General features: G+C 45.2%; 1 protein-coding gene across 1 annotated transcript in view; it reads left to right on the forward strand.

The window, feature by feature from the left end:
• Positions 1 to 21143, forward strand: part of Atp1a4 (ATPase Na+/K+ transporting subunit alpha 4) — a 35005-nt gene extending 13862 nt beyond the window's left edge. Inside the window, exons 9-22 of the mRNA XM_027418952.2 lie at positions 134 to 243; positions 431 to 565; positions 3748 to 3937; positions 4061 to 4233; positions 7711 to 7847; positions 8251 to 8401; positions 8959 to 9127; positions 11217 to 11371; positions 11497 to 11620; positions 13005 to 13150; positions 16835 to 16965; positions 17248 to 17349; positions 20768 to 20859; positions 21115 to 21143. Of these exons, the coding sequence (XP_027274753.1) occupies positions 134 to 243; positions 431 to 565; positions 3748 to 3937; positions 4061 to 4233; positions 7711 to 7847; positions 8251 to 8401; positions 8959 to 9127; positions 11217 to 11371; positions 11497 to 11620; positions 13005 to 13150; positions 16835 to 16965; positions 17248 to 17349; positions 20768 to 20859; positions 21115 to 21143 (1844 nt within the window). The remainder of the gene's footprint in view (positions 1 to 133; positions 244 to 430; positions 566 to 3747; positions 3938 to 4060; positions 4234 to 7710; positions 7848 to 8250; positions 8402 to 8958; positions 9128 to 11216; positions 11372 to 11496; positions 11621 to 13004; positions 13151 to 16834; positions 16966 to 17247; positions 17350 to 20767; positions 20860 to 21114) is intronic.
• Positions 21144 to 24458: the final 3315 nt, after the last annotated feature.

A 24458-nucleotide genomic window follows, 5' to 3' on the forward strand; every position in this document is an offset into this window, starting at 1 on the left:
TATTTGTTTAGCCTTCGACTCAGTAAGTAGCTGGAGATGACCTTGAGCCTTCTAATCCCTGACCTCTCTCTCCTAGTGTAATCCTTTGTATTAAATTCTGTTTGTTTACAGTTCTCCCCTTCTTCTTCCCCAGGGAAAACATTTCCCAAGTCCTCCGACACCTGGTTTTACCTGGCTCGAATTGCTGGCCTCTGTAACCGGGCTGACTTTAAGCCCCATCAGGAATCCGTTCCCATAGCTAAGGTACCAAGCGGAAAGAGGATACCTTGATGACTAGTGTATCACTGCTTCCAAAAGTTTCTGCCTCTCCACCCTCAGTGATTTTGTACACACACCCTTCCCTCCCCATTCTGCCTCTCTCCTTGAGACCACAGGTAAACCCTATGCCCAGATGGTTTCCCCTGGGACTTATACAAATCCTTCCGTGCAGCGGGGAACAACAGGAGACGCTTCTGAGTCAGCCCTCCTCAAATTCATTGAACAATCTTACAACTCTGTGAATGAAATGAGACAGAAAAACCCCAAGGTGGCAGAGATTCCCTTTAATTCTACCAACAAGTACCAGGTACAGAACTGACAAAGGTAGGAGAACGGAGGGGGGCCTGGGCTCGTCACCACAGATGGGGAAGCTTTTGCCTTTGCCTCCAGTTGTGCTTCTGAGCATGCTCAGGAAAGCCAGCATGCCAACTAGGAGGAAAGTGCATCTCAAGGATAATGACGGTGAAGAGAGGAGGAATAGTTCCTAGCAGAATTCTCACCCATGCCACCTGCAATGAAAGCTTATCTTAAAATATTCTCTGAGGCAGAGGTAGTCAAGGCTGGCTTGTAGGAGTCACATCAGAGTCATGTACAACTATTAGTCTATACCAGTGTCTGCTATGCCATTTGCCACTGTAGGCAAAAGACTGTGTCTGCAAGGTGCTCTGTCTCCTTAGCCATCAAATACCCCTTTTCCCTCCATAAAGTTGTAGTGCAGCCATCAGTGAGGCAGTCGGGGGTACCAGCTTGTGGGTCATAGTTTTCATTTTCTAAAAGTGTTGATTTATGACCCAGGGAGGAAGCAGGTGGGCAAGGGAGAATTTAAGGAATGGTCAGTGGCACAAACAATGAAATCAGAGTAGCTATGCATGGTGCTTCATGCCTATAATTTCTGCATTGAGTTGGGGGCTGAGGCAGAAGGATTACCCTGAGTTCCAGGTAAGCTTGACTTACAGTTTGAGACCCTGTCTAAGAAAAGAAGAAGAGGAAAAGTCAAAGTAACCCATAGGGGCAGCAAGACTCCAAGCCTCATTTGAAGAGAGGTGAGCACAGAGACTCTGAGTGGCCTGTCCATGGCCAGAGGCCAACCAGGCCTGTTTGCTCGGGCAAAGACCAGACATTTGAATGTGTGGGCAGGGCTACGATATAAGACTTCTAAGTCAGTTTTGCCTTCTGTCGTCAGATATAACAAAATAACACAGTCTATATGTTTAAAAGAAACCTCGATTACTTGTAATTTGTGTTGGAACACTAAGAGATAAGTGGATCCACACTTCCTGTCTAAACTTGTCTTAGTCACTTTCATAAAATAGATCTCTCAGATCTGCAAATAAGCTGCAAACTTTATTCCCATTTCTTTTTTCTGACACTTGGTGGCCTCACCAACCAGACAGGAATTTTGTGGCTTGGCAGAATGTGAGTAAAGCCTTTGGATGAATTAGGTACCTCTCCCTCCATGCGGTTAAAAATAAAAGTCAGACATATTCATGTCATTGTTGGAATGTCCAACAAGTAACCGTGTTCCCCCAAATTACCTTTTAAAAGAGTGCTTCTGAGCTCCTGAGTATCATCCACGTGGCAGAAGTGGTCTCTGTTACACGGTCTGGGGCAGAGCGGCCGCTGCACTCAGCTCCAGCAGGCCTAGCTCTGGCAGACTTTGAGTGAACTACTGTAATTAGCTTGCTCAAAGGGCAGAGACTCCAGTCTTTGAAAGGAATGTGTCTTACTTAGCCTGTCAGTCATTTGCAAAGTTTGGTCTCTTACCATCTCTGAAACGGAAAAAAAATTTTTTTTGGCTAAGTGTGTCACCACACACCTTTAATGCCAGCACTCAGGAGGCAGAAGCAGGTGGATCTCTGTGAATTCGAGGCCAGCTGGTATACATAGTGAGACCCTGCCAAACAACACTTTTTTGCTTTGTTTTTTGAGACAGAGTTTCTCCATGTAACTTTGGAGGCTGTCCTGGAACTTGCTCTTGTAGACCACACTGGTCTCAAACTCACAGAGATCTGCCTGCCTCTGCCTCCCAAGTGCTGGGATTAAAAGAACGTGCCACCACACCCAGCCAAAACACCTATTTCTCTTTGGGGGAAGGGGTGTGTGCATGTGCCTGTGCTGTGTGTGTGTGTGTGTGTGTGTGTGTGTGTGTGTGTGTGTGTGTAAAATGGATTCCGTGTGGCCAGAAGACAATATTTGGGAACTGGTCCACATCTTCCACTGTCAGTCCAGGGATCAAGTTTAGGTCTTCAGGGTTTGGCCTCAAGCATCTTTATTTGTTGAGCCATCTTATAAGCCCCTATTTGTAATCTTCAATCAAGGCTTTTATTCCCTATGACCAAGTTAGTAGGTAAGAAGCTTGGGTTCACCTGAGCCTTTTATTCAGTCAACCAAGATTCATTGAGCTTTGTTAATCTTACAGCTTCTGCCTTTAAATGATGTTTTCCCTTTTAACCACTTAAGCATGTCTTGAACACAGCTGATCATTCTTTAACAAATCAGTTGTAGCCACATTTTATGCACCAGTGCTCACCCCACTCAACATCCAGGAAGTGCCGGCTGGCCTCCTTGGTGTTCCCACAGTTCCTTTCAATTTGCTGATTTTGTCTCCAACGGGGGGCCTTTGCAGGCAGTTCCTGTAAGTCAAAAGAGGAACTCTATGGGTGCCTTCTCACAGATCAGAGATCCAAGTGAAAGGCTAAACCCAAGCCACCAGGCTGCTCCCTCTGGTTGTGTGGTCTCTGCAGATCCGTGTCATGAACCTTACCCTTCATCATCAGGCATCCAACCAGTACACAGTACATAGTCTTCCTTGATGGCATCTCCTGCCTGTAGAAGAATGGCTACAGGGCTAAATTATTTAGTTTGTGTTTCAGTTTCAAAGTTGGGGGGTTTTTGTTGTTTGTTTGCTTGCATTTGTTGTACAACTAGCTCTCCTTAAAAACAAACAATAAAGGGGACTGGAGAGATGGCTCAGTGGTTAAGAGCACTGGCTGCTCTTCCAGAGGACCGGGGTTCATCCCAGCACCCACATGACAGCTCACAACTGTCTGTAATCCAGCTCCAAGTGATTTGACACCCTCACACACAGACACACATGGAGGTAATACCCCAATGCACATAAAATGAAAATAAATCATTTAAGAAAAAACAACTCTCAGGGAGGAACTAAGGTTTTGCAGGCTTGACTGAATTTAGCTTAGTTCACAAAGTAGATAAGAGACAATTCTGACTCTATAGCACACTGGTCTTCGAGCTCACTTGAACCATCTAATCAGCAAGGAATCAGGGAGAAAGGAGAGTACCCGCTATGCCCTCGGAGAACTTCTCAGAAGATACTAGATTCTGCTGCAGATGATTGGGCTGGGTTCTGCTTGAGTCTGATTTGGCCTGGCTGAGGATGGGAGGTGGGCGTGAAGCAGTTTTCCTACAGATTTTTGCCCCGTGTCTCCCCTCCCCCTCTGGCTCTTTCACTGCGTCCCCTCTCCCCAGATGTCAATCCATCTTCTGGAAGATAACCCCCACGCCCATATGCTGATGATGAAGGGTGCTCCGGAAAGGATCTTGGATTTTTGCTCCAGTTTCCTGCTGAATGGGCAGGAGTACCCCATGGACGAGGAAATGAAGACAGACTTCCAAAATGCCTACTTAGAACTGGGAGGCATGGGAGAGCGAGTGCTGGGTGAGGAGCTGGGGAAGGGGGGTGGCTTTGAAAGAATGCCATCAAAGTGATCGTTTTGTGGGGTGTGTGGCAGGCAGGAGACATAGCATGGGGATGACTTCTGGGCCCTTCTTCTCTCCCCAGGTTTCTGCTTCTTGAACTTGCCTAGCAACTTCTCTAAGGGATTCCAGTTTGATACAGATGAGATAAATTTCCCCATGGAGAATCTGTGCTTCACTGGCCTCATATCGATGATAGACCCTCCTCGGACTGCTGTGCCCGATGCTGTGAGCAAGTGTCGAAGTGCAGGCATTAAGGTGAATTCCCACCCTCCCCAAAAGCCCTGCATCTCCCACAAGCCAGCAGAAAGCTTGGCTCAGAGTAGGTGCCCAATCTTGGCTGAATTGATTTCTGCCTCCACGAGCTTACTCTTTGGAGATGTCTAATAGGAAGTTTCTTCCAGAAGCCTGCCTCCCCCTGATTGTGAGAATCACCAAGTGTGAAAACTCTAAGCTAAACCCCAAACCCCAGGCTGGCTCTCAGGCATCAATCAGTACTTCAAAAGTTTCTGGAAATTCTAATGGGTGCACAAGTTTGAAACCACTGTCAAGCAGTGCTTCTTAGACCAGTGTGTGAATATTCTCTCTCTCCCTCTCTCTCTCTGTCTGTCTGTTTCTCTCTCCCTCCCTCTCCCTCCCTCTCTCTGTCTCTCTGTCTGTCTCTCTGTCTCTCTCTCCCTCTCTCTCTCTCCCTTCCTCCCTCCCTCTCCCTCCCTCTCTCTGTCTCTCTGTCTCTCTGTCTCTCTCTCCCTCTCTCTCTCTCCCTTCCTCCCTCCCTCTCCCTCTCTCTCTCTCTCTCTCTCTCTCTCTCTCTCTCTCTCTCTCCTTTTCCTCTTCCTTCCCCTCTTCTCCCCACATCGTGATTCAGCAGCTCTAGGGCCCCTGGAGGTTGCACATTTGAGCATGCTCCTATACCATGCTACTGCTGCGCTGTGGCTATAAGAGGAGCTGATGTTGGGATGGGAGGTTAACACTGTGAGGCTAGGGTGCCTGGTGGCTGGAGCAGGCAATGAACTATAGAACTGGAGAGCTTTCTGTGGGTCTGACCTTCAGTGATCAGCTGCAATGACAGGTATAAACCTCTGCTCCTCAAAGAAAAACTAGAAACTAAGAGTGAAACTCCACTACAGAGCAAACCCAAAGTCTTTGATGAGGTGGATCTTGATTTCACAGGAAGGCAGCAGCAATGGAATTTTTCCAATTCTGAGACTCTGTGTATTCATGCTTCTAGTCAAAGGCTCCTCCTATCTTTTTTAATGTTGATTGAATGAGTGATTGTGTGTACATCTGTACATATGTGAGTATGGGAACACACATGCCACAATGCGCATGGGTAGTTCAGAGAAAATCCTTTGGAAGTCACTTTCTTTCCACCTTGGGGGCTTCGGGATTTGAACCCAGGTTGTTAGGCTTGTACATCAAGTGCTTGTACCCACTAAGCTATCTCACTGGCCCAAAACTCATACCTTATAGATTAGATATGGCACTTGGTGCTCATACTTTATATTCTGGATCACCTGCATCCTCTAGACTTAGGAAGAGCTGGCTAGAGCAGAGGAGTTGGAGGCACTTTGGGGGAGTAGGTGCTTCCCGCTGGAGTTGCTCTTATATTAGACCTGTGACTGCCAGTAATTTGTCTAAGAGTCATCCTGAACAATGCTTAGCTAAACAATGGTTCACTGGAGTGGAAACTAAAGAAATGACGTGGGAAATTATGATGCATCAATTTTTTAATCACACCTTATAAAACCTCCGAGGCAGTAAGTTCTTTGTGGAGATGACATTATTACAGAACATCTTCATAGAATAACTCATGTTGATGCTTCCCCAAAGTGCTGTAAGCTACCGTCCCGTATTGTGGAAGAAGGCATTCATCTGGGTTTTCTGAGCTTTGAGGTAGACTATTAGAATGAGGAATAGCGTTATGAATGTAGTCGGCAATTTGTCTCACCTGGGAATTCACGAATCTCCTTGGCAAGAAGAGAACCACAAGTGTGCCAACAGGTGGGGAGGCCCAAATAGGGACCAAAGAAGCAGTATGGGTCAGGATGCCCAACAGATCAGGATGTCACCACAGCCGGAGGCACAGCATTATAGTTTGTGAGGACTCATAGGGCTGGCCATGAGTTAGGACGCCTCAATGCTGTCTGAACAGCCCTTGTTTGGTGCCTGTTTACAAGTCTTGCTACAGTTGTGTGGAGTCCTTCTAGACTCCAACCTAATGGGAAGTTGGCAGACTCTGAGGAATTGTGAATCATTCCCTCTCTGGGCATGGAAGAATAAGACAGAAGGATGGCATCATCTTTCAAAATGTACAAAATGTAACAGACACGTAGGAGCATGTTCTGAATCGAAGCCTTCCAGAGCCACCATCCCCCTCAAAGTGGTGGTGACGCAGAGTAGATGACTGTCACAGACTACTGAATAAGAGAAGTCATATAATTGTTGCATGGCCCCCAGAGTCTTTTGCAGGGAAATGATTGGAGGACTAAGCAGGCAGCCCATGACTTTGAAGCAAATGTGATTTAAAAAAAAATTAAAAAAATACTTCCACTATATTAACCACTAAGACTTCAGTAGAATGAGGGTACTTAGCACATTATAACGCTGGTTCCCTCTACAAAGAAGTCGGGCTTTGGAAGCTGTCCCAGGTACATAGTTTCCTTACCAGAATTTGCAAGTTTCTTTCAGATTGTCTGGTGTGGGGGAAGACGGTAGAGGGGAGCATAGAGTAACTGGAACGTTGATGTGGGAACATCCCAGGGAGGTTGGAAATTCAATGCTTCCAGAACTTGAATCCCAAAGGCAGCTGGATACTCTTTACTTCAAAGGGAGCTGTTCTTTGTAGAGCGGCACTTCTATTATATGAGTGTATCTCATACACGAGTGTAAGGGTGTTTAGTAAAATTGTGTCCAAGCAACTCACTCTTGAAATAGCATCGTATTTTCATCTCTCTGGCTTGACACGGGGGGTAGTATGGCTGAAGCCACTAGACAGCAGTCCATAAGATGATCAAACATGGTGAGACACTAGGAATGTATGAGGCCGATAGCACGTCTAGAGCACAGCCAGGAACCTTGAGAAGGAGCTCCCAGGTAGTCACCTTCCCTTCAGTCCTCATTCTGTAAATACGTGTTGATGGCTTATTAAGTGCAGGCCATTGTAGCGGGCCAAGGGCATGTCATCCTCACGAAGCTCTCAGGCCAGTGGGGAAGAGATCACCACAGAGAGAAGTGCTAAGTGGTGACACATGGGAAGAGCAGAATGCTATGAAAGCAGAACACCAGAACCCCACCTTTGGGTAGGAATGGGGTACAATGAGCCTCCAAGTAGAAAGTGTAGGACAAGGCAAGGCAAGGGGTAGAGTAAGGCTCTATAAGGCCTGGGTCTTGGTGAAGTTTCGCTAGGCAACAGATTCTTCCAGACATTTCATTTTTGTGTTGTTAAAAGTTTCAAACAGCTTCTGGAACAAGTGAGTGGAGTTCTGAATTTTGCAGTATTTCCAAATCACCAACTTCTTCCTGGGCAACATAGAACTTGAAGGATCTGGGCCACATCAGCTGACATCCCTGTCTCCCTCCAAGGATTGACGGACGCCACAGTAGCACAGCTCTTGACCTGTATGGGTTGGAATTGTGCTTAGAATTGAGCTACTAAATGGGCTTTTACTTAGGGGGTAATGGATCCAGATCTTATCTAAAACTTTCTCCTTTTCCTTCCCCCTCCCAACCCAGGTAATCATGGTAACAGGGGATCATCCCATCACCGCCAAAGCTATTGCTAAAAGTGTGGGCATCATTTCAGAAGGTAACGAGACAGCAGAGGACATGGCTGCTCGGCTTAATATCCCTGTCAGTGAAGTCAATTCCAGGTGAGACCCCTAAAGAACTCAGATCTGACATTTGCCCCTTCAGCCCCAGCCCGTCCCATCAAAAACCATTTCCCAAAGTTCTGGAGTCTCCTTCAGCAAGTAGGATTGTAGGATATACACTCGACCAAATAAAATATGACAGAGCAGTAACTTAAGTGATTAGGCCACTGAGTGTTAAGAGGAGACAGGAAAAAAAATAGAACCTGAGGGACCAAAAAAAAAAAGGAAGGAGTGGTTGGCAAGGGGAGATGAGGATGGTATGAGTCAATTTAAGGGCAGTAGACACTGAGGGCAAGGAGACTGGGTGGGAAGGACACCAGAACTTGGGGGTTTAGTAGAGAACACTGGAACATGACGTGAGTCCTCAACACTCTGACTAGCCTTTGGAAACTCCTTCCCTTAGGTCTCTTAAAGCCATCGTCGTGCACGGCTCAGAGCTAAAGGACATGGTCTCAGAAGAGCTGGACGATATCCTCAAGTCCTACAGGGAGATAGTGTTTGCTCGAACGTCTCCTCAGCAGAAGCTCATCATTGTGGAGGGGTGTCAGAGGCTGGTAAGGGAGACAAGGTGCCCTGGGGAACCTGGGAGAGTCCAGCTGCAAACCCAGCGGGGGACCAAATGGGCTGGGTGGAGAGAATCCCATCCTGCCTCAGCCATGGCCTTTAGTTTGGCAGTTCCCTGAAAGCTTAAATAGCTCAGGGGAACAGAAAACAGGGCTAAGCATAGGCAAATAAAACATGACTGCATTAAAAAATGAGATGCAACCAGGTGGCGGTGGTGAACGCCTTTAATCCCAGTACTCGGAAGTAGAAGCAAATGGATCTCTGTGAGTTCGAGGCCAGCCTGATCTACAGAGTGAGTTACAGTACAGCCAGAGATACATAGAGAAACATTGTCTTGAAAAAAGAAAGGAAGGAAGGAAGGAAGGAAGGAAGGAAGGAAGGAAGGAAGGAAAAGAAAAAAGGAAGAAAGAAAGAAAGAAAGAAAGAAAGAAAGATAGATAGATAGATAGATAGATAGATAGATAGATAGATAGATAGATAGATGCTGGAATCAAATTGACATTTGGAACTGATTCTGAATCTAACACTTTTGTCTGGATTTCACCAGGGATCCATTGTGGCAGTGACTGGTGATGGAGTGAATGACTCCCCCGCACTGAAGAAGGCCGATATTGGCATTGCCATGGGTATCACTGGCTCTGATGTCTCTAAGCAGGCAGCTGACATGATCCTTCTTGATGACAACTTTGCCTCCATTGTGACAGGTGTAGAGGAGGGTGAGGAGACAGGGTACCTAATGGTGGGACTTGATCCTTGGAATGGGGATTAATGTAGATTACTTTCATTGCCTTTGGTCACCATCCAACCTCCTAATCCTATATGGACTGGAAAAAAATCACAAATCTTGAAAATTCCATTTAGCTTGGGGCTGGGGGAATGTGGCTATCTTGCTAGATTCCTTACCTAGTGTGCATAAAGCCCTGGGTTGAAGTCCCAGCACTGTGTAAAACACCTATTATTTCATCACTCTGAAGATGGAGGCAAGATGCCTGGTGGTGCACACCTTTAATCCCAGCACTTGGGAGGCAGAGGCAGATGTATCTCTGTGAGTTCGAGGCCAGCCTGGTCTACAAAGCAAGTTCCCGGACAGCCAGGACAGGACTGTTACACAGAGAAACACTGTCTTGAAAAAAAAAAAAAGAAAGAAAAAAGAAAAAGATGGAGGCAGGAGGATCATGAGTTGAAGGTCATCCTTGGCTACAGAGCAATTGTGAGGCCTGCTTGTGTGACATGAAAGAACCTATCTTTTAAAAAAAAAAGATTCAGCTAATAGTTGAGGGTATTCTTTTTTTAAGGTTTATTTATTTTACTTTGTGTGTTTAAGTGGTTTTTTTAAAGATTTCATCTATTTATTATGTATACAACATTCTGCTTCCATGTATATCTGCACACCAGAAGAGGGCACCAGATCTCATACCAGATGGTTGTGAGCAACTATGTGGTTGCTGGGAATTGAACTCAGGACCTCTGGAAGAGCAGTCAGTGCTCTTAACCTCTGAGCCATCTCTCCAGCCCCGAGGGTATTCTTTTTAAAGATGAATTTGAAGGTTTTCCAGATTGACCACAGAGACCTAGCTAGATTCTGGCATAGCACAATTCCTTCTTTACGGTCTCACTGCGATTCAAAGTGTATCTACCGCAAGTTTTCAGAGGTAGCCATACCCCGGGAAACTCAGTGCTTCAGTCTTCAGCAGAGACCCCTAGGAACTTGTTGCCTGAATTATGGGGACAATTGGAGATTATCTGCAAATTAACAGCATGAACTCAATTACCCTCTTTCCAGAGAATTCTAAAGAGAATGCCCATTGAAACAGAAGAACCCCATAGGGCCACCTGCCAGACTTCCCTCACTGCTGTCTGAAGTGATCTTACTAAAACACACCAATCCATTTTTTTAAAAACAAGTATGAATCTGACAGTTTGCTCCCTATTTTAAATCTATTTAATTCAATACATTTTTCTGAGCACCATTTGCAATATACCATCCCAACACAGGAGACAAAAGACAGAAATGCCTGCCCACATACAACTAACTTGGTAGTAGGGAGGGACAGACAACGAACAAGGCAAATTGCATAGTATGGGAAAGAAAAAAAGCAGGGAGCTCAGGGAAGGATGACAGCGTTTGGAAGGGTAGCCAAGGCCGCACTCAGCAGTCTTGCAAAGCAGAAGTGGCACTGGGAGATGTAAGGTGAGAGCAAGGTCACAAGTTAAATAAAGTGGACAATGAGATTGAAACCCAGGCCTATACCACGCTCAGGTTCTTTCCACTCATTCGTAATCTTTTTTTGTTTTGTTTTCGTTTGGTTTGGTTTTGGTTTTTCGAGACAGGGTTTCTCTTTGTAGTTTTGGAGCCTATCCTGGCACTCACTCTGGAGACCAGGCTGGCCTCGAACTCACAGAGATCCGCCTGCCTCTGGATCCTGAGTGCTGGGATTAAAGGCATGCACCACCAACACCGGGCCTCATTCATAATCTTACAAAGACTTTAATACTGGCATTCTCAGACTCCTCTGGGATTAACTCTACCCAACTCTGCCTGATTTTCAGAGATTGGGTAACACTAGCCATGGTGACTCCAAGAACAAAGAGTACAAAACCAGGCCGTGGCTAATAAATCATGGCTTTATGTAATAGTCACACAATTTACAGACAAAACATGGACCCCCACCACCACCACCAAGGTCTAGAACTCCCAACATTTTCGTGGACCACTCCTTTCTAGAGTTCTTTCTGACCAGGAGCTGGTTTATTGGAGGTGTGTCTTCTGGTTGCTTCTCATAGAAGTTTGGCCATCTTCTCCAGGTCGCCTCATCTTTGATAACCTGAAGAAGTCCATCGCATATACCCTGACCAGCAACATCCCTGAGATCACCCCCTTCCTGCTGTTCATTATCCTAAGTATACCCTTGCCTCTGGGTACCATTACCATTCTCTGCATTGACCTGGGCACTGACATGGTAAGCACCAGCTCTCACTCTGGGAATTCCTAAGATAGGCTAAGTGTAGGGAAAAAATCTGTCACATGAAGGGACAGAGCTAGAATGTCTCTGTGTACCTATCATTCCCACCCTACATCCTCCAGGTCCCTGCGATTTCCTTGGCTTATGAGACACCTGAAAGTGACATCATGAAGAGGCTTCCACGGAATCCAAAAACTGACAATCTCGTGAACCACCGTCTCATTGGCATGGCCTATGGGCAGATTGGTGAGCCCAGAGAAGGGAGAGGTGAAGGGAGGGAAAGGGTTGCCTTGACTGGCCATTTAGAGACCTCTGTTTAGCAGTCAGGGAGATAGTTTCTCAACAACAAATAGTGCTTAGCCCTGGGACCACAAAGAACTGTTGATCTCTGATCTGCCCTTAAAGAGCTGTGATAAAGGGAAAACCTACATAAAATGGCAGCAGCGTTGTGCTTACCACATGCTGAGCAAGAAGTAAAGACAATGCTATGAGAGCACAAGGCCTCTGGCTCGCCATCTTTGAAGACAGAGCTTCTAGAGAGGGAACAACTTAAGACTGAAGATAAGGTTCGACTAGTGAGCAGGTAGGCAAGGATGCTGAACCAGCAGAGAAAGGAAATTCACAGAGCATAGTTGGTGACTAGATGGCGTTTAGTCTTGATAAGGAAGTAGTGGAAAATAAGACTATAGACATTAGTATTAACACTGGGACCAACCTTGAAAAACATGTAAGAACCATGTAAGGTCTCTGTCCTTAACCAGCTCAGTATGATGGAGTGTTTCAGAGAGTAATGTAGGGATGGACAGGGAAGAGATTTGAGACAGAAGAAAGCATTCAGGGGCGGAAATATATCTAGACAGCAGTGACTGAGGAGTCAGACCCATTGGAAACCTGATTCACTGCACACTGCCTCGATGGCCCAGAAGTTAACTGAGTCATGTGTTTTGATTTTCCCACTTAAGGTGACAGTTCAGAACTGGAAGGAGCTATGTCCACAAGATGCACAGTGCAAAGCTCTGTAACTAGTAGGCAAATGCTACTGTTACAGCTATTGCTATTGCTCAGCTGCCACTCTATAGAAAGGATGAATTGATACCAAAGTCCTTTTTAGTTTTAAAATTATTTGATTCAAGGGCTTGAGAGATGGCTCAGTGGTCAAGAGCACTTCCTGTCTTGCAGTAGACCCAAGTTCAATTCTCAGCTTCTATTACCTATATCTCCAGTTCTAGGGGATCTGAAGCTCCTCTTCTGGCCTCTGTAAGCACCATGAAAATCCTTGCCCCTGACAGGGATATTAAAACTATATGTGATTCAAGTATGATCCTAGCTGGGCCAAAACAAGACTGAAACTCAGCAGGGAAAACGCCAAATCCTGCAGCTCTGTGTTTGGTGTCAGAGGGGGATTAAGGTGGCTCTGCTCTTCTGGCTTAGAGTTTAGGAACAAATGTCAGGGTTTGAAACCAAGTCTCTTAGAGATGGCACGATCAGATAGATCAGTGATGACAAGAATCTTCATCACTGTGCAGATATACACTAACCTGGTAGTAGCAAGGACCATCCCACCGCTTCTATGATGTCTTTGGGGACGTCCTCTGAACAGACTCTCCTCCCCTATGGCTGTCACTCACAGGGATGGTACAGGCTCTGGCTGGATTTTTCAGCTATTTTGTGATCCTGGCAGAGAATGGTTTTAAGCCTTTGGATCTGCTGGGTATCCGTCTATACTGGGATGATCAAAGCCTAAATGACCTAGAAGACAGCTACGGACAGCAATGGGTAAGTAGAAAGGACAGAGTCTGAATAGTAACTAATTAGGAAGTCACTCAAGTGTGGTAGTGTAATCCCAGAACTTGGGAAGCAGAGGTAGGAGGATTACCACAAATTGAAGGCCATTTAGGAACATAGTAAGTTCAAGGTTAGCCTAGGCTATGTGCTGTTAATTCTTTGTCTCAAAAAAATGTGTGTTCAAATCTTAGTTGTTGAAAAGATGCCTCTTACACACTGTGGCTTCTGCCATTTGAACCCCCATGGGGCCATCAGAAGTTCATGTTCCGATGATCCAGTGGCCAGTGATACCCAAAGTTCTTACTGTTCAGCATATCAACATCTCCCTAACCCTCAAACTCAAGCTATTGTTTTATATGACAAGAATTTCTCTTACACACTGAAGACCTGTGAAGGAAGCAAGTGTCAGGCAGCCAAAACAACAGCAGAGCGCTCACATCTCAAAGCAGGAGGCAAAGAGTGCACGGGGGTGGCGGTGGTAGGAAGTTTTTGAAACTTCAAAGCCCACCCCCAGTAACAAGGCCACACCTTCTAATCCTTCCCAAAGAGTTCCATCAACTGAAGACCAAGTATTCAAACATATGAGCATACATTATCATTTAAACCATCACATTCCACTTCCTGGGCACCATAGGTTCCTGGCCATATAATAATTCAAAATGCTTTTAGTCCTCAATAGTCTTTCACAGTCTCAACACTGTTTTGAGTCCAAAATTTCTTCTGAGACTCAAGCACTCTAACTGTAAACCCCAGTAAAATAAAAAAAAATGCAAATTACATACTTCCAACATACAATGACACAGAATATTCATTACTGTTCCAAAGGGGAGGAATCAGTACACAGTGAGGAAATACTGACTCAAAGTATGACTGAAACCCAACAGGGAAAACGCCAGATCCTAGAGCCATCCCACTTATCAGCATTGCTGCCTGCAACTTACTTCTCATTCTTGGACTGGTTCTACTCTCTGTCTGCAGCTCTGCTTGGCAGGCATCTTATTGCTCTGGAATCTCCAGCATCTTGGGGTCTAGTGCAATCCAGGCTTCACTTTCATAGCTTTATACCATGGCCTCTTGGGGCTTCATGGAATACTTTGTCACATGTCTGGCCTCAGTCTCAAAGTCACAGAAAAATATTCTGTAACCCCTTTTGTATCCTTCATGACTTTAAAGCCAGCATCATGTGGATGGCAACTTGGAGTCAACTCTGTCCCCCTTGGATCTTGTTTGCAGCAGCTTTGGTTTATTACTGCTTTTTAGGAGCAGAGAATTCCTTAGGCTGTCTCTTTTTATAAGTTGGGTGCTTACCTGATGCTAACTTTACACATGGGCACCCTCACTTTGTCCCAACGCAGATCAGGTCTCTCCTTATTGCTTTCAGCACCCTGGGGAAAACATTATACTTCCTTATATGCTTTTCTTCCTCAAGCCGTACACTTTGTGTTTCTTTTTGCCACACTTTTTTTTTATTGTTGACTTACATAATAGTGATTATTAATAACCATGTGATAGAGTCAATGTTAGGCTGTCTTGAACTCTCCTCTGCCAAAGAAATTAGTCTGTTACTTTCAAATTTAGCCATAGGTAAGTTTTTAGGATGAGGGTAGAAAACAGCCACATTCTTTGCCAAAATATCACAAGAACCATCTCTAGTCCAGTGGCTAATTTTTCCCCTCTCAAACCTCTTGAGCTAGGCCTCCACAGTCCGCATAGATCTTGACTTACTGCTGTCTTCCAAACTCCTACTAGACTGGACCATTAATCTCTGCTTACAGCATTCAACCACTTTTCCAGACCAAAGTACCAAAGTCTTCCATATTCCTCCAAGAAAACCACATGGACAGGTCTGCCACAGCAATACCCTACTCCTGGTGCCAATTTATGTTTTAGCTACATTTCTTTTTCTTTTTTACATTTATTTATTTTATTAAGTGTGGTTGTGAACCATATGGGTGCTGGGAACCAAACCTGGCTCCTCTGCAAGAGCAACAACTGCTCTTAACTACTGAGCATCTCTTTAGCCCCTTAGTTACTTTTCTGTTGCTATGTTAAAGCACCATGACCAAGGAAAGTTATAGAAGAAAAAGTTTATTCTAGCCTTATAGTTCCAGAAGGTTAGAGTTTGTGATGGCAAAGCTGAAAGCTCTCCACCCAGAAAGCACACTACTGACAGCTGAAGGAATAGTTCCTTATCTTTTAAAAAGAACTTTCATTAATCCCAATTATCACAGCCTATACCAGAAACTGACCTAGTTCCTGGGTATATATGTAGACTTTCCTCTTTCTATGTAGACTAAGACGGCCTCTAACACATCTACCTGTCTCTTGCTTCTGCCTCCCATGTGCAAGGATTAAAGGTATGCACTACACCCAGCCTACACTAAAGTAAGATGGAAGGATAAACATGGAAGATAAAGATACTTGAAATTTAAATTGCAGAAAAACTGTAGATATTGGAAAGGATTGAGGATACTATCTAAAGCTTAACTCTAAGAGCAAGCTGCCCAGTTAGAGTGTGAAAGACAACAGAATTAAAGAGGATAAAAAATTGAAAAGCCATGGTAATGGAAGATTATTCATAAATATGAATATTTAAATCTCAAAAAATGAGGACAAGAACAGAAGCAGAATAACAGTGACTCAGATGCTAAACCCTCTAAGCAATGGTAGGGATTGTCACAGACAGTGGTGAAGAGCTCACTGGCACACAAATATGCTGCCTGGTCTTGGTCTATGTTCCATTTTTGGCTCACCAATTTTTTGTTTGTTTGAATTTTTTGTTTGTTTGAGATAATGTTTCATTATGTAGACCAGGCTGGCTTTGAATATAGAGGTCAGCCTGCCTCTACCTCCCAAATGCTGTTATGTTTAATGTTTAAGTTACTCACCACCATACACAGACAATTTTTTACCTTTATTTTCCAACCATCTAAGCCTTTTTATTTCTATCCAAGTATAACTTTAGGTACATTGCAAGTGGTTTTATAGTTGGTATCTTAATATTGTGCAAACCCACCTATTAATTCCTTATCTATATTTAGAAACATGTTGGGTTTTTAAACATACACTCTTCTCCAGTTCCCCACCCCTGACACACACACACACACTAATTTAGGTGTACCTACAGTGCCCTTGGCTTCTCTGTTAAAACTTAACTATTGTATTGGCATTGTTAGTTTTTTTACGCCTCCTACTAGATTCTAAGCCCCTCATGTACAAAATACAAATGAAAAAACCATGGAATGAATGAGAGAGTGCCTCCTGTATACCATCCTATGGGGGCTTGAGCATGCTATGCAAGCGCTCTACAATTGAGCTACAGCCCTAGCCTTCTGTCTGTCACTCTTTTGGGACATTCCTCCCTGCTCTGTATTCATATTGTCCTCTGGATCTCCTTTGTCTTCTGACCTATGACCTCTGGATTCTGCTGGCCTAAGCCCGCCTTCTTTTAATCATATTCCTAATCTAGTAAATTTGGTACTTAGTGAGGCTTGCTACACAACATTCAATAGGTAAAGTATGATGAAGGGACACAAAGAACTTTCAGTCATGTAGGGAAAATACACAAATATTAAATAAGAAAGTTATGTGTGCAGTGACAACACAAGGAACTCTTGGGTATACATAAACTCCTTTCTGACCCTGATGTCACCTTTTTGCTCATCCTACCCCCAGACCTATGAGCAGCGGAAGGTGGTGGAGTACACCTGCCACACGTCCTTCTTCATCAGCATTGTGATTGTGCAATGGGCTGACCTCATCATCTGCAAGACACGCCGAAACTCACTCTTCAAACAGGGCATGAAGTGAGTGTCCACTAATAGCTACCAACTCTCCGCACACTCAAACACGCCATTTCCTTGCCTTTTCTTCCCACATCTCTCTTTTTGTTTGTTTTGTTTTGTTTTCGAAACAGGGTCTCTCTGTGGCTTTGGAGCCTATCCTGGAACTCGCTCTTGTAGACCAGGCTGGTCTCAAACTCACAGAGATCCGCCTGCCTCTGCCTCCCGAGTGCTGGGATTAAAGACGTGAGCCACCACCGCCTGGTTCTTCCGACATCTCTTACACCAATCAATCTTCCTTCCCAGAAACAAAATCCTATTATTTGGACTCTTTGAGGAGACAATATTGGCAGCTATCCTGTCCTACACTCCAGGCATGGACGTGGCCCTGCGAATGTACCCACTCAAGTGAGTAAAGGAGAATGTTTGGGAGGAAGTAGAAGGAAATGTGCGTTTGACTGGGACTGCCCAGACCACTGGCGCTACACTCAGTGACTCAGAGATTCTCTCACACTCCAATCTGTGGCCTTTATTTAGAGTAGTATTAGAAACTATGTCAAGTGATCACAAGTCATTGGACTTGCAAATTCGGCAGATTTAGCAGTGTTTAATTGGGTGGGTTTATATGACTGTATCTGATGGAGCTGAATGAAGATGCACATTTCTTGGTCCAATACTCAAGGCAATAGTCTAATTTACCAGGGGGAGTGGTGCATGCCTGTAATCCTAGGAAGCAGAATCAGGAACATCATAAATTCAAGGATATCCTTGGTTACATAGTAAGTTTGAGGCCAACCTAGAATAGAAACCCTGTCTCAAAACAAAGATCCAAATTTATGGTTGGCTTAACTAATTCTTTTGTTTTTATACAAGTCTGTTTTAATGTGAGAATGTTTTAATATATGAGATTATTGATATTAATAACATTAATTTGTTTTAATATATGAGAATAATCATCCTGAAATTCTTACTGTCCAGATCCTTGTCTTATTCAATTCTCAGCTTCTTATTATGTTTTGCTTTAACATTAATGCATACTTAGGAATTTTCAAGACAGGGTCTCGCCCTCATGTACCCAGGCTGGCTTTGTGCTTGCTGTGTAGCAGAGAAATGACCTTGAACTCCTGATCATCCTTGCCTCAGTCTCCCAGTGTTGGGATTATAGGAGTGCACCACCATGCTTGGTTTTAGTTGGTAATCTTAGATTTACAGAGAACCTGGGGATGTAGCTCAGTGAAGGTGTGCTTGCCTAGCATGGACAAGGCCCTGGATTCTGTCCCCAGTACTAAAATAAATAAATAAATAAATAAATAAATAAATAAATAAATAAATAAATCTAAAATTTACCAGGAAAAAAGCAGAAGTGCCATTGCTACCATGTCACATGCACAGGCAGCCTAGTGGATAATTTAGTGGGTATTCTTCCAATTCATTTCTCGTGTTTTCACATGCTTTGCTCATCTATCCATTCCTTGCAGTGTTATACACATTGCTTCCTACAATGTAGGTGCTGAATTAGCATTTAATAGTGGGACTAGCCTTAGACATCGACAATCCTAAGTTTGAAACTCAGCTCTGCATATTTTGTGACTTGGAAGAAATATGCAGCAATTCTGAGCCTCAGCCATCAGTACACATACGGAAGGGCTCAGTATGTAGTTTTAACAGCAGAGCCCAGGTATAACATACGTGAGACCCTAGAATTGTGCTCCAGCACTGGGAAAAACAATAGAATCCAGCAGAGTGTTGAGAATGGCATGTAAAACTTGGCTCTAAGCACTGAGCCTATCTGGCTCATGGAGGGTGTTTTAATAGTAGCTTTGCTTTTGTTGCTGTTGATGCCAATAACAAATGGAAGTGAGCCCTATTGTACTCTGTGTACACCTTGGCCACAGTGCTTAGCACCTAAAATTATTTATCCATTCCATCCATCTCTTTCCTCATATCTCTCTGAACTCCTTGAGATAAAAAGCCATCCTGAAATCATGATACCTTACACAGATTCAGGGTCTACATGCAAATGTTGTTCAATGAATGGAAAGGTGTTTGTATATCAGCTGTTTGTATTTATGGCATGTGTAGCAGATGAACCCCAACCTCAGTCTGCACCGTCCAATACGGTAGCCACTGTCCATATGTGACTACTGAGTACTTGAATATGACTAATGAGCATGAAAATATGTATTTGTAATTTTAGCTTGCTTAAAGTTCAAAACTAAAGCAACATTAAATATGTCTCTCTAAGTACAATATGAGTGGCGCTATAATCTACAGTCCTAACAATGTAGGAGACTGAGGCTGGAAAATCAGCAATTTGAGGTCACCCTGGCAACACAAGGTTGCTATTTCAAAACAAACAAACAAACAAACAAACAAACAAATGGAAGGAAATGAAAAGATAATTTTATTCTTTTGGGTTATATTTCCTTTTAGTCACTGAAATGTCATATTCCAAACCCAGACATGGTGTATGACTGTGATCCTAGCACTTGAGAGATGGAGCCAGAAGGATCAGGAATTCAGGGTCATACTTGGCTACACAGCAAGTTCAAGGCCAGTCTAGGTAATGAGACCCTGCGAGAGGGGTGGAAGAGAATATCTAGTAGCTAAGTTGAGATAGGTGAGCAGTACATGATAACCACCAGATTTCCAAGACTTATTATTCAAAGAAGAATGTAAACTCTCATTAGTAATGTTTATATTGATTGGCATGGGGGTATATGCCTTGCTTGAGATAGGAGGATCTCAAGTTTGAAGGCAGCTTGAGTCACAAAGGAAGACAGTGTCTTAGAACAAAACAGAGCAAAAAGATGTTTGTATTGATCACACACACATGGAAATGGTATTTTGAGTTAACTAAAATTATTAAAATTCCTTGTGTTTCACTTACCTTAACATGGGCATTAGAAAACTTTGTTTCACACACGTGGTTTGCATTCTCTTTTTCTTTTTCTCTCTGTGTGTGCATATGATGTGTGTTCCTATATGAGACCAGGTGCACATACACCACAGTACACATGAGGAGGTCCGAGGACAACTTCTGGGGTCAGTCTTCACCTTCCACCTTGTTAGAGACAAGAGGCTCTCTCTTGTTCTTGGCTGCATGCACTAGGCTAGCTGGTCTACCCTGACTCTGCAGACTGGACTGCCTCTACCTCTCATCTCCCATTAGGGGACTGCCTCTAGAGGCTTGTGCTACTGCAGCTGGGTTTTGCGTGGGTTCTAGAGATCCAAACACAGGTAACCAGGCTTGTACAGCAAGCACTTCATCCACTGAGCCACTATCTCCATCCATCTCCTCACCCTTGCATTATATTTCTGTTGAACAGTGTGGCTGATTTATGTACGGTTCCCTGTCACTCAAGGGTATAAAACTCCTTGAGTCCATCTTCTTGGGCCCTAATGATAGAAGAAGTTCAAAGAGGGAAGAAGTGTCTATTCGGCAATGTGGGAGTACATATAAACAAGCATAAATAAGTGTATATATTGCCTTCCATAGTTGCAAGGCTTAGAGTATGCAGAAAAACAGCAGGGAGCCTTTGGAGGGACTCTCAGGAGCTCATTAAAGTCAGCTGACAATCTATAAATGCTGCACTTAACTCTGGACATGGCATCTGTCATATTGCCACTGGCATTTTAGATTTGTGTCTTTCCTCTCCACCCCCAATCCCTTAGCACTCAGGCTCTGGCCTCCTCATAGGGGACATCTACACTTGCCCATCTCCAGCACCCAGCTCAGACTCCACAGTTCCCATGAGCCATTGCTGCTTACCCTTCTCCGGCCCCTGTATCTTCAGCCACACTGACCAACTCTTGTTCTCTCCAGGATAAACTGGTGGTTCTGTGCCATTCCCTACAGTGTTCTCATCTTCATCTATGACGAAAGCAGAAAACTCATCATCCGTAGACGACCTGGTGGTAAGGCTGCCCTGGACCTTGCTCTTGAGTGGTCACCACCCCATCTGGCTCCTCCAGACCCACTGGCTGTCTATCTCACCGTCTGTCCTTTGCTCTTCCTGGACCCCTGTCCTCTACTCCTGATTCCACGTGTTCCTCCCAGTGCTTGGGGGCCCTGTTCCATGTGGCAGGTGGAAAACCTACCCCTTTTCTGCTGAGCTCCCCTGCACGCCACTCCTGATGACCCCCGTGGTTCATGTCCTCTCTTCTCCACAGGATGGCTGGAGAAGGAAACATACTACTAAATGCAACAGAGAAAAATCTTCACATGACACTGGTCTCACAAAAGCTGAGGCTGAGTGTGACACAGCAACTGAGATAAAGCCGAGCAGGGGGGGGGGGGGCAGAGACCCTGGATTGAATCTACTCTGGATGAGGGAGAAGTATTCCTGGGGCTGGACCAAGAAGAGCATGTAGTAGGAGGTGGGGTGGGTTAGGCAAAGCCCAGCCTGCTCTGCCTGGAGCCCGGTGAGGAGGTGCAGAATCTTGTTACATCCAGTAGCCAGTCTAGAGAGTAAACATTTGGAACAGCCCTCACCTAACTGGTGTGTAGAGGTCTGATTTTGGGGGGAATGGAGGGTGCTGTAAAGCTCCCTCCCAACACCTACATTGTACCTGGCCAAGGGAGGCCTCCGGGGATCTGAGAGGATGCTGGGAAGGTACTAGAATCAAGCATCTGTGGCTGGGTGTGTTGGCACAGACCCTTAATTACCATCATTTGGAAGGTAGAGGCAGGTGGGTCTCTGTGAATTTGAGGCCAACCTGTCGATGTGGTGAGTTCCAGGCCAGACAGGGCTACACAGTGAGATCCTGCCTTTAAGCAAGGAAGATTAAGCATACTTGTTGCTGAAAGGTATTTCGCATTTTAAGATCAGTCTCTGATGTCCTGTCAGTGTAAGGGACAAGCAAATGCCCCCAAAGTCTAGCTAGAACCAGCTAGGGAAAGGGAGACAAGAGAAGACCAGCTGAGCTGCATCTTGTAGAGGTACAACAGCACCCATATCTGTTCCCATATTTGGGACTTGTGGAGCCAAATAATCTAGACTCTGACTTGGATTTCCTCAGGCCAGACTACAGGCCACAGCATTGTTGCTCTAAAAGAGACCTATTGATATCAGGTCCAAGGTTCAATGACTTGGGAATGGTCACCTGGAGTCGGGGACGGGGTCCTCTCCTCTAGGGCAGACTGGTGGTCCCTGTCTGTTAGCCCTGTCATCAGGACAGTCCCACCCTACGTCATCCTTTAGCCTTTTATCTCCAGTATAACCTTGAAACAGGCTGTAAGTATGCTAGGCAAGTATTGTACTGCTGAGCTACACCAGAACCCTGAACCCAGGCTTTTCTGGTCTGGTCTTAGTAAAAAGGTGCAAAGAGCCTCTCTCCTACCCTCCCTCCTCCCTAGGTTCCTCCCCACTTTGTCTCCCCCTCATGAACTCGTTTCCGCTCAGCGAGCACCTCTGCTTGGCTCTGTGGCTCTCAGTTCATTCTCAGGTACCACTTAGAGGTATCTGCCCCACATGACACAGAGAGATGCTGAGGAAAACCTTGAGGGAACAAGCCAGCACTGTTACCAAAGTGCAGCTTAGGATCAACTTCATGCCTCCTGGCATCGTAACAAGGAACTGTACCCACCATAGCTCTCAGAATTATATTCCCACCACTCCACTCTGTTTCAAAGGAGGAGAAACTGGAGCCTCATTCCAGAACATGTACCATTAGACACTTTTCAAACTGGAACCAAGCATGGTTACAAGCAAGTGGGATAATGGCAGAGGAGTGTGGATCTGGAGAATGGGATCTTTTGCAGGCTGGCAGTAAACAAAACAAAAACAACAAACAAAAACCCCTCCAGTTGGAAGGTGCTGCCAGCACCTCTTTCTCTGTATCAGGCTTCTTTCTCAGAGGGTTCCTTCCACTCCTTTTCTCTTCCAACACAAGGTCTCCTGGGGACAGAGCTCTATCAGTCTGGGGTCCACCCTGGCTGCTGACAGGGCTGAAACAGACCCTGGAAGATGGAAGCAGGGGTGGGGAGGGATGTGAGTGAGATGGGGAGGGGGAGCGAGGGACCAGCTCCTCAAGTTTCAGTAGTGAGGAACTTTGAGTGTCTGGTGGGTTAAAAATACTGACGTCCCAACTCAGGGTCATTTGATACGGGTGGCTGGGACATGTTAAATCCAAAGGCTTGCACGCAGCATAGAGTAAAGCACCAGAGAGAGGAGGCCTAGAGTGGTCATGTGGGGCCTGGAGAGGGAAATGGAGCCAGAAAGGGCCACCGGTGAGCAGTGGTGGCTGCACAGGAGGAGCTGAAGGGGCCGGGGTCACCGTACAGTCCTGTCTCATTCCAAAAGTCCAGTTCATGATGGAAGAAGTCTAATGCTCCATTGTTTGTTCAGACATTTACCTCTTCCCAGACCCCTGCAGAAATGAGACACCAAGGCTGCACCTACTCAGGGGCAGGCCTGCCCATCACTCCTGGGTGGCCTTTGCAGCCAGGGTCGTAAGCTCTGCCTGGCACATCAGGCACTCCCCTGGGAGATCGAGACGGGATTCTGAGATCTCCCCAGCTCCAGTGCCATGCTCTGGCCTCTCCTGCTACAGTGACAGCTGTCCCTCTTGTATCCACTCCTGCCAGTTCTTAAAGATAAGTTAGCTGCATAAGGTCTGCCCCATGGCCATGAAAGAAGTTCTTCGGCTAATATAACTTCGTGTTTCTACCTAGATGCAAAATAAACACTACCCTTTGAGAATGAGAAGCAGACGGGGACAAGGAAGGCTGACTTTATGTGATCTCTTCATTGATTCCCTCTCGCCTCAGTTTACCTATATAGTACAAGCCCTAGAAGCCCATAAAAGGGGTCTTGATAGATACTTCCAGCTAAATTCAACTCTTCGCCTCCAAGCGAGGAGCCTGAAACTACAGCTCTCACACCTCCAGTTCTGCTTTGGGCCTCAGACACACAGCCTTGGGTAAGGCCACAGGGCCCAGCTCTTCCTGTTTACCTCATGCTAATTTCCCATATTTATACTGATTATCTGTGCCTTATCAAAGACATAGGAATAAACAGTAGCTAATAGCCCTCTGTAGAATCCTACAGCATGGGGAATCCTCTGAGCCCACTGTGTCCTGGAAACAGAGTCCCACAGGAGCAAACAGAGAGCACCCAGAGGAAGTGCCCCCTCCCTCACAGTGGTCCTTCCAGGCAGAAAGCCCCAGTCCACATCCCTACAGGATGGACTATGGGCCAACCCTGTCCTTCCCCCTACATTCCTGACTTGGGACTGTTGAGTGAAGCAAAGGAAACTGGCTGGAGTCAAGCCAGGTTTCTGGTCTTGGACTCCACTCCATCTTTTATTCAGAGAATGATCTCATCCTTGGTCCACATTCTCTAAAGGGAACTGCAGGGGGTTTCTTTTCTGGAGCCTGGAATGCACTTTTATTGCCTCCCCTCTCCACTGTAAGATCAAAGAAATAGACATCACCTACAGATGACTGCCAGATTTTAGGTGTCAGAAGAAATACCATATTTCCACTCCCCTTCTTCATCCTGCATTTTCAGTTT

The sequence above is a fragment of the Cricetulus griseus genome, chromosome 5 (genome assembly GCF_003668045.3).
Source record: "Cricetulus griseus strain 17A/GY chromosome 5, alternate assembly CriGri-PICRH-1.0, whole genome shotgun sequence".
NCBI lineage: Eukaryota > Metazoa > Chordata > Mammalia > Rodentia > Cricetidae > Cricetulus > Cricetulus griseus.